Here is a 10,000-nt window from a genome sequence, read left to right as displayed (position 1 = left end):
TGTTGATTAGATTGTCACACGCGTTACCAAGGGACTTACGTTTGTTTGCAAATCACAAAAAGATAAACAAATAGATCATCGTTTCCCCCCAAAAAAAAATTGGGGGAGAGAGAGAGAGAGAGAGAGAGAGAGAGAGAGAGAGAGAGAGAGAGAGAGAGAGAGAGAGAGAGAGAGAGAGAGAGAGAGAGAGAGAGAGAGAGAGAGAGAGAGAGAGAGAGAGAGAGAGAGAGAGAGGAGAGAGAGGAGAGAGAGAGAGAGAGAGAGAGAGAGAGAGAGAGAGAGAGAGAGAGAGAGAGAGAGAGAGAAGAGAGAGAGAGAGAGAGAGAGAGAGAGAGAGAGAGAGAGAGAAAGAGAGAGAGAGAGAGAAAGAGAAAGAGAGAGAGAGAGATGAGAGAGAGAGAAAGAGAAAGAGAGAGAGGAGAGAGAGAGAGAGAGAGAGAGAGAGAGAGAGAGAGAGAGAGAGAGAGAGAGAGAGAGAGAGAGAGAGAGAGAGAGAGAGAGAGAGAGAGAGAGAGGAGAGAGAAAGAGAGAGAAAGAGAAAGAGTAAGAGAGAGAGAGAGAGAGAGAGAGAGAAAGAGAAAGAGAGAGAGAGAGAGAGACGCATTTTAAAAGGTGAATCTTTTACTCCGCATACTATTCAAACATGAAAACATTTAACCAGGAAGAAAAGTCTACTGCACTAGACATTTATTTTCTCCAAAAAAGGTTCTATGTTCCAATCAGATTCACTTAAACGCGTTGTCTAAGTAGTCAGAAAAAATACTAAATAAAAACAGCTCCGTAGACTAAGGTAACTGCGGCAATGTCAGACTGTATGTGACTTACCCACCCGTGTTTCAAGTGTCAGAAGTATGGGCATCACTGAGACAATGGTAAGGTCAAGCCCATGTGCGGCATCAGTAGTAAGCCGCACACCACGGAAGTTTACCCCAAGGCATACCTATGCCCGTGTCCTGTGTCAAGAAGTATTATACTTGGAGACTTGTCTGCACACTTCATACTCAGGCCCCTGTCTGAATACGGACCCAGAGGAAACAGACCCCAGAATGCAAATTAATACCCAGAAGTGGATATTTCCCTGAAGATAGAAAATTGCCCCTGAATTCGTGCCTCCGAGGTAAAGAATTGATATGTTTCACTAACACGAAAAAAATCAGAGTTAGGGAGAAACTTTTAAATGTCGAAGCAGCCCAACAAAAATATGGAACAGATGGTAGAGTCAATAAGAAAAGAAAATGCATTCCATACCACCTCAACCACACTGACTGACATTGGTGCCTCGTGGAATTATGGTTGCCACTGAATGTGCCATTCACAATAGGTGCGTGAAGTCGTAAGGATCTCACAAAGTGAGAGGCTTCTTGCAACACTGTCCCTGTAGGGGGAGGGGTGAAGACACCATCGTAACCGGTCAGTGAGCCATGGCGTAGGACTCCCACAAGGGAGCGATCACCAGCACTTGTTTCCAGACGGACTTCAGCAGCCAAGCCACCCGTAATGTGATGGTCATCAGGGGGAAATGAAACAGGTAATGCTCCATCACCTGTTCTAGTCAACTGTTAAAAAGTTCGGCCCTCTGTCACCTCCGTCTGTGACAGAAGCCTGTTGATCTTCTTGTGGGAGGGGGTGAAGAGGTCCACATGCAGAAACCGGACCGCGATGATAGGTCCATGAACAGGGCAGGGTCATCGACGCCAGGTTTTGATGACATAAAGCGTTTGCTGATAGATTCTTCCCTACCAAGTGGGTCGCCTTTTAAGTTCCCTGTCCTCCACAAGGCAGGACAGGGATTTGAAAGTCAAAGAAGGGAGGAAAAGTGGGAGGAGCCCCGTTTACCGTACGGGGAACCAGACCAATGCATCCAGCTTTAGTCTGGTGAGATGGTAAGGGCCAGCCCGGAGGTTCGGGAACCCAGGGGGTAGGAAATCAAATCAAATCAAACTGGAACCTTTCAACCACCAGTGGCGGTGAGCCCTCAGACAAAGGGGAACACCAATTAAAGGTTGCGATGAAAAACCCGTATACAACACTCACCTCAAAAAGGAGACCATGGATGTGGATCCGGCCGAAGGAAACCATTTTCTCGCACTGCCGAAGGTCCTTTTCGTCATGGATATGTCCTACTTGAGGCCCAGTCACGAGAGGGACGTCATGGAGACAAGCTGGGACTTGAGGAGATTGTACAGTAGTATTATGAATAAATAAATGAATAAATATATATATATATATATATATATATATATATATATATATATATGATCTTATCTTTATATCTATCTATCTATCTATCTGTATACATATACATATACATACACATACACATACATATACACATGCATACATACATACATATATATATAAATATATGTATATCTATATCTATATCTATCTATCTATCTATCTATCTATCTATCTATCTATATCTATCTATCTATATATATATATATATATATGTGTGTGTGTGTGTGTGTGTGTGTGTATACACTCACACACACACACACACACAAACAAACACACACACACACACACACAAACAAACACACACACACATACACACACAAACACACACACACATACACACACAAACACACACACATAATATATATTATATATATATATATATATATAGATATATATATATATATATAATACCTATATATATATATATATATATTTATATATATATATATGTATATGAGTGTGTGTGTGTGTGTCTGTGTATGTATGTATGTATGTATGTATGTATGTATATATATATATATATATATATATATATATATATATATATATATATATATTCATTTATCTATTATTTTTACATAGCTTTGTTTGTTGCGTCATGGATAGGACCTTGATCCCGGTGAAATTGTATATTTTCTCTTTATTCGTACATACATTTACAGGCGAAGTATGAGTTTCAGCCAGACGGGTTGTAATATTAAATATGATGAGGAATGACTACAAAAATATAGTAAATCTTATTTACAGGTTCACAAATGAAACAGGGTTGTTCATGCAGAAAATGTACAAAAAAATATAAGACGAAAGGGCCATATTTATTTTCTATTTCAAGTAACAGTGACTGTCAAATTAATCTAATTCTCACCTTCATTGTTTTGCAATAAAACATCAAATAATAAAAAGCTTAAACACAAAATAGAGAATGAATACTGTTTGTTGACATCTCTTTCTGTGCAATTTCTCGACTTCCTAAATTCCCTCACACCGAAAATCAACTTAAACAGCAAAGACGGTGAAAAAACGAAGCCAAATCTCTGGAAACAGATCAATCATAGATTTTAAAAAGTACTATGAATAACACTCCGACTCAGAATGGCAAAATCCCCGCAATTAAAAGAGATGAGAGTGAGCGAGTGACACAGACCAAGTCGACGTTCCAGTGCGAGCGGCGGCGGCGGCGAGAAGGGACGAAAAAGTGCAAGCCATTTCCACACTCACAGACTCTCCTGTTTACGATCGGTTCCGTGCCTCAGATTCCCTTTCCACGATGTGTTCCAAGGTGGCGAGTGCACAGGACTACATGAGAGATCCCCGGAAACATTATTTTTCTCCGTATATGGACAATGGAGGGTGAGAATTTCGGCTGAGTATGTCTTAATGTAGAGGATATTTATCTTTATTCGGGGCCCATGAAGTCTCGCATAGTTATGGAAATTGCTCTTGTTTTGCAACTGGTAGGAACATGTTGATACAGTCAATAGCACATTTCTTAAATGTAAATAATTGTTCGTCAGCTACAGATCATGGTTTGTTTACATTATATGGCACCTAGTACCTGCTAAGTAGACGACGTGCAATTGATGAATGAACTGATGAATTCAACAGTACTTTTCGTGTGATGCATCTGCTTTAGATTAGAAATGAAAGAAGGGCTTTACTTGTACTGAGGTGATAAATCTCAGATATCTGTTGCATAGAACATTATTCAGCAGTTCTCTTCTGTACCACTCCTGTCATAAATGAATGACAATGATGATATTAATGGTAGCTAGAATGTTGTGGCGTCATGAGATTGCTATGGTTTCCGTCCCCTTGGGCGCTATGGCCAAAGGTCAAGAAACCTATACCTCATATTCTGATGAGATAAATGGATATAATTTTATAAATATCAATTTGGGAATAGCAAAGAATAGACAGTGGTGGCATATAAAAGAAGGTGATATGAGTGTATTTTTGTATAACGTGACACTCCCCAATGATAACAGAAAAAATGATCTTGAGTTTTATATATGTTTGCAAACTTCAATAACAGTATGTGTATTTATGTGTGTGCATTTCTAGATACTGTATTACATTACAGTAAGCTGTGATTTTAAGCTTTGTACTTTATGAATTTCCATAACCTCTATCTTTACCCATTGATGATGAGCATTGGATCATCAAACTTGGTTTTGTTTCATTAATTAGGAATTGATTAGAATGGTGATGTGGTACCCACAGGTTTTACAATTCCCAAAATATACAACTCAATTTTTGTGTGGTGGGTTAACTGCATTATACATGTTAAGAACTTATGGAGATTTTATGCTGTAAACTGATCACAATTTTAAAACTGATGCATATTGATATGGGAGGTGATTGTATAAAAGGGGAAAGTAGTATATCCAGATTTAGTATTTATTCTCTCCTGCCCATTATGCAAGGTGCATGTTTGCCTCATGCCTGGCTAGTTGCTTAGCCTTTTGCTTTATTTATTCCTTCCTTTGCTTTTTACAAGTGACGCTTGTCCAAATTGATTTTGTCTGAACTGTATGTGTTAGCCATATTAATGCCTTAACCCTATGGCGACGGTACGTCACACCCATGTGACACAGCTAAATTCCCGATGCTGGGGCATCATGCCAGTGTGACATTTTCAATGCAATATTGCAATGGCCCAGCGTAGGGGTTTTCACTTATCGCCGTGCCCCGTTGGGAAAGGGTTAATATTTTTTCCTATTTTCTCATTTTGGTCCATATTATGTAGGAAATATTCTATCTTTGAATTCTGTATTTCTATCTTTGAATTATGTATTTATCAAGATTAGTGGTGGGACCTAAGTTAAGGCCCCGTCACCTTTTATATGCACTGTTTACTCTCCTACAGGAATGACCACCAGTCTTGTATGTCTTTTGTTATTAGAGGCAGTAACACTGTTTGGGTGAAAAGTTTGAGTACACGGAATAATAAACACAGTAGAATACCCCCAACTCTTCAGTGGATAATCACTTATATAACAAGGACTCTTCTCACACAATGTTACTGACATATCTGTTTAATGGTTGCAAATTCCTGTGGCCAAATGTGTAAATGTACATGAGTATGCATACTGCAAATGCACATACACATGAACTTCTTCATTTGTATATACACTTGCAACATTCATATTCTTATCTTTTTGGGAAAATTTTCTGAATTAGTTTTAATTTTTCAGAACTACAGTAGCTATTGCTGGAGATGATTTCGTCATGGTTGCCAGTGATACACGACTGTCACGAGGATTCAACATTCTGTCTCGTGAACAAGGCAAAGTGTTTAACTTAACTCCCAAGACAATGTTGGCTTCAACTGGCTGTTGGGCGGATGTTCTCACTCTCAACAAAGTGTTACAAAGAAGACTTATGGTATGTAATTAGAAAAATTATGGTTTGGTTGTAATAAATAATATAGCTCTGTGTATATATAGTAGTATACATTTATGTGTACATTTGTATGTATATGTAATATATATAAATGTCCTAAGTTTTTATATATTTGTTTATATATAATGTTTATCATTGTCTCATTTTGCTAGATGTACTCGCATGAACATCATGATACGATGTCTACCACTGCTGTTGCCCAGTTGCTGTCTGCAATGTTATATTGGAGAAGGTTCTTCCCCTATTATGTATCCAACATGCTAGTAGGATTAGATGAAAATGGTAAGTTAAGCTACAATTACACTTGTCATAGGTAATGATGTATTTTTAGATTCCACAGGTTTTCTGCCATCCTATTATCATTATTAATGAGTGTGAAAACCCTACTAAATTTACATCTTCCAACTGATGAATCCAGGAGAATCTTGAAACTGTTGTTGCATCTTTCAAGAGACCTATTTTTTATGTTGGGCTTTTGTGCTATTGTGTCAATACAGTAGGTGTTGTTATTATTAATGGGAAATTGCATTCCCAGTGTAATTGATTCTGCCTTTCCATCCATAAACATCAGACTATGATTTTGAAACAATATAAAAAATAATAATTACCGGACAGCCAGAGGGTAGCATTCAGTAAAGAAATGTAATGATTATCAGGGAGTCTGTAAGTGCCAGCCTAGCATACACCCATACACAGAGTGATCAACAGGCTTGCTTGCACCCCTTGAGAATTTTTCATGTCACCATGAAGCAGCTTGAGCATCTATGGTACCCGCTTGTACAGAGACGAGGGGAGCATGGATCATAAGCCTAAAAAGTAAAGATCACATGCCTGGACATTTTTATATCTATATTAATATCTTTCCAGATTAGATAAATCCCTTGATAGTATCATTTTGTCTTTTCATACTTTGATGGCCTGGTTCTCTGCATTTAATTTTAGATCAATTAATAGTACTCCTCATTGAAGCCAACTTCAACAAAAATCTGCATGATATGCCTACACACTTATCAGACTGACAAAGGAATGGGCTTTTATTCACGTCTGAAAGGATCAGATTTTGTCGTCGTCTTTTTCTTTTTCCATTCTGGGGATAACAGCAAGACTGAAAATTTGAATCTTCCTATTATTGAATCCTATTTTGTTAAGGTTTCTCATCTTTTTATTGTTGGCCATACAGGGATTGTTGTATCATATTAATTTCATGCTTATAGAACAATTATTTGAGTAATTGTTGATTATTATTATTATTACTTTTTTTATTGGAAATGATGAAAGGGGTGACATAAATGTTTTTCTTGGGCAGGATTGCTGAATATGCTGTCCTTACCTTCTGATACACACTTCAATGACAAAATCCAATTGATAAAAAAAAAAAAAAAAAAAAAAAAAAAAATATCCTTTGTTTTATATTAATATCACACATGTATTAATTATCATGTATGGTAATTTTCCCCTGACTGAAGAATCAAGAGTGCAATTGATAATACAAAGCTACAGTAATGACTTGCACATGAATTCAGATTTTCAGAATATATCTCAGGGAATATCATAAAGCAAGATGTGTTCTGCATGTCCCTCTCTGTCTGCTTACAATTCAATTCAGACTTGGACACAATACGGATATCTATAGATTTTTTTTTTTAATAATTCTTTTGTCAGTGTTAACATAATACCTAAGTAATTAAATCCCAACCTGTTGAAATCAAAGTATCCAGTCACTATCTATGGCCAGTGTAACTAGATTTAGACATTTACTTTCAATGTGTTATGTTATTGAAAATATTCTTTTGATGTCAAACATAGCAATTGCTTTCAGTATAAGGAATTAAAGTATGTTGCAGAGTTTATAACTATTTATTTATTTTTACCAACAGGCAAGGGGGTTGTCTATCACTATGATCCAGTAGGCCATATGGAAAAGCTGACTTTCAGTGCTGCAGGAGCTTCTGTGTCACTCATCCAGCCATTCCTTGACAATCAAGTTGGTGCATTTAACATGCAAGGTGTAGATCCTCCAAAAATGACCAAGGTAAGGCATAGTTGAAAAGTATGGGCTAAGTATGTAACTGTGAATGGGATTTTCACCATGGAGATTTTAATGTGCACAAGCACCACATGTATATATGTGAAATAAGATTTTTTACAAAGATATTGAAGAGACATTATACAAGCCATGCAACAAAATTCAAGATCTAGTCATTGGTTACATACATAAAGTGAAAATAATAACTAGTGTTGTCATGAGACAACATGCAAAAGTTTTTACTTAATTTTCAGGAAAAGAGATGAAATGAGTTGTACCCTTTCTTTAATTTGCATTCTATTAAATGAGCTTTAATTATGATATAAACCTTTTCAGGAACTTGCTCGCCAGCTGATTCACGACTCCTTTGTGTCTGCTGCTGAGCGTGACATTAATACAGGCGATGGCATCATCATTTTCACCATAACTAAGGATGGAACTTCAGAAGAGAAGATTAAGTTGCGCATGGATTAGATGTGTGGAATCACGTTAATTTCTGAAGAAACATTACATTGCACTTGAATTATTTGTATGGAATCCCATTATTTTCCAGAGCAGTTCTCATTTATCAGCTGAATGCAGTGTCTATATATTATTCCTGTCATCTGAAGAGAAGCAAGTGTATTTCTTTACATGGATGTAGGTTGCAGAACATTTTGAATAAAAGTTTAATTAATTTGGTATTTTATTTCAATAATGTATATATACAATATAAACTTTCACAAGTTGCACAGTAATAGAGACATCTTAGAGTAAAGGCAGATTTCCTGTAATTTTATCTATAGTAGCTATAGATGCAGGTCCTACAGCTAAGACCGTTGCTGAACCTGTTTCAACCTGAGTTTTTCCAGCATCGTAAATGAGTGTAGTTTCTATTCCTGCTGCCCTTGCCAGCTGCCAAAACAAAAAACAATGAATGCATCATTAAAGAAATACTTATTACCATCACAAACATTAGCTATCTGATGAAGAGAATAATTGGTGATAATAAATCTGAATCCCTCTTCTACCATTTCTTCTCGTCTCTCCTCCATCAGTAAGATGAGAAATTTTAGCATTGTGTTTAATCCAAAATTAATGTATGATCAAAGTATGAAGACAATTTACTCACTTGTGACAAACTGTTAATGTGGTTTAGGTCAACTGCTCGTACAACAACTTTGGGCTGACCGAGATCCTCCCATGCTTGCAAGATGTGAGGATTTACCTTCTGCATTTTCTTATAGGATGCTAGTGTGGCATGGCTACACTGAGCTGCTATTTTTCCTGGAGTATGATTGAAATAAGTATTAAAATCAGGATTAGATTACTGGTTATTAGAAAAAAATGTATACTTTAACCCATTGCTGACGGGGGATAGATTTGCTTACACAGGCTCCAGGATGAGTTTTATTTCTGATCGAGGCAGCTTCTGCAACATAATTTGATTTTTCCCACTCCCTTTTAGTCACTCATTGTAGAGCTAGAGACATTTTTGTGTTTTGTTTTTTTGTGTTTTACTATTTTTAGAAATTTATATCTGTCATATCACAGGCTCCATCAATTCTGCAGTTGACTAAAATTGTAGTTCAGGGTCCATATTAACTCATTTTTTTTTCTTTACACTCAATGTATAAAGTATTACTGTTTTAGGGGGACAAAAAAACAATTTTATTTTTTCGTATTTCTGTGCTGTCACGAACAAACACAAAACTTATAACCATCCAAAATGAAGAGGTTGGGAAGAGGAAGGAAACTTGAGCTTTTGACAGTGAGTGCCACAGTAAAAGGCATCCATACTGGCACAGGGTCACATTGTATGCATTGGGCATGGTGAGTCACCTTCCTCCTCTCGTTCTGTCTGCACATCTTTCATCTGCGGTACTTTAGAGCAAGAGGTCAGGAACTTGCGATGTGCCATCACTCTACAGAGATAGTGCTTGCTAGAGACCGTAGATGGGTGCCATTCAAGGCTCTCTCTCCTGCTGGTGCTAGAAGAAAGTGGTGCCATCTAGGTTTTGTAAGTGAGTTGAAAACTATTTTGCTTATTATTACGGCAGTTATAATAATTATGACTGCAATTGTCAACATCACTCACTCATTACTTATAGTACAATAAAATAACATAGTGATCCAGAATCCCCGAACGCCATGACGCCCATTGTCAGGCAAGAGGTCCTGCGTCATGTATGACAAAAAAACACGTCATCCGTCATTAACGGGTTAAGTTGTTGAATTTGAGATATCCCCCCCCCCTTTTTTTGTGTGCATGTGTGGGGGTTCTTCCCATTCATACAATCATTAACACTGTGGGGAAAGGGAAAACATGTGACTGAACAGTGAGCATAAGAA

At 37.3% G+C, this 10,000-nt stretch overlaps 2 protein-coding genes across 2 annotated transcripts in view; one reads left to right on the top strand and one right to left on the bottom strand.

Annotated features, from left to right (window-relative positions):
- Positions 1-3,411: 3,411 nt before the first annotated feature.
- Prosbeta6 (proteasome beta6 subunit) lies at positions 3,412-8,345 on the top strand. Its single transcript, XM_043005081.2, has 5 exons — positions 3,412-3,591; positions 5,436-5,625; positions 5,796-5,925; positions 7,521-7,675; positions 8,006-8,345. The coding sequence occupies exons 1-5, from the start codon at positions 3,509-3,511 to the stop codon at positions 8,141-8,143; spliced, it is 696 nt and encodes a 231-aa protein (XP_042861015.1). The 5' UTR covers positions 3,412-3,508; the 3' UTR covers positions 8,144-8,345.
- The window catches only part of LOC122246494 (peptidyl-tRNA hydrolase 2, mitochondrial), a 3,450-nt gene continuing 1,791 nt past the window's right edge, over positions 8,342-10,000 (bottom strand). The window contains exons 2-3 of the mRNA XM_043005083.2: positions 8,781-8,935; positions 8,342-8,563 (exon numbers count right to left, since the gene is read on the bottom strand). Coding sequence (XP_042861017.2) covers positions 8,417-8,563; positions 8,781-8,935 — 302 coding nt within the window. The 3' untranslated portion in view covers positions 8,342-8,416. The remainder of the gene's footprint in view (positions 8,564-8,780; positions 8,936-10,000) is intronic.

This window comes from Penaeus japonicus, unplaced genomic scaffold, assembly GCF_977035675.1.
Source record: "Penaeus japonicus unplaced genomic scaffold, GWHDUDI00000001_assembly GWHDUDI00000002, whole genome shotgun sequence".
In the NCBI taxonomy this organism is placed as follows: domain Eukaryota; kingdom Metazoa; phylum Arthropoda; class Malacostraca; order Decapoda; family Penaeidae; genus Penaeus; species Penaeus japonicus.
The sequence above is the reverse complement of the archived record's forward strand: the minus strand, read 5'-3'. Positions and strand labels throughout refer to the sequence as shown.

Bases quoted from the DNA above. Each gene is read 5' to 3' on its own strand.
- Prosbeta6 (XM_043005081.2), top strand. From the start codon at position 3,509: ATGTGTTCCAAGGTGGCGAGTGCACAGGACTACATGAGAGATCCCCGG. The intron at 3,592-5,435 runs GTGAGAATTTCG...TTAATTTTTCAG, and splicing joins CCGTATATGGACAATGGAGG to AACTACAGTAGCTATTGCTG. The intron at 5,626-5,795 runs GTATGTAATTAG...TCATTTTGCTAG, and splicing joins TGTTACAAAGAAGACTTATG to ATGTACTCGCATGAACATCA.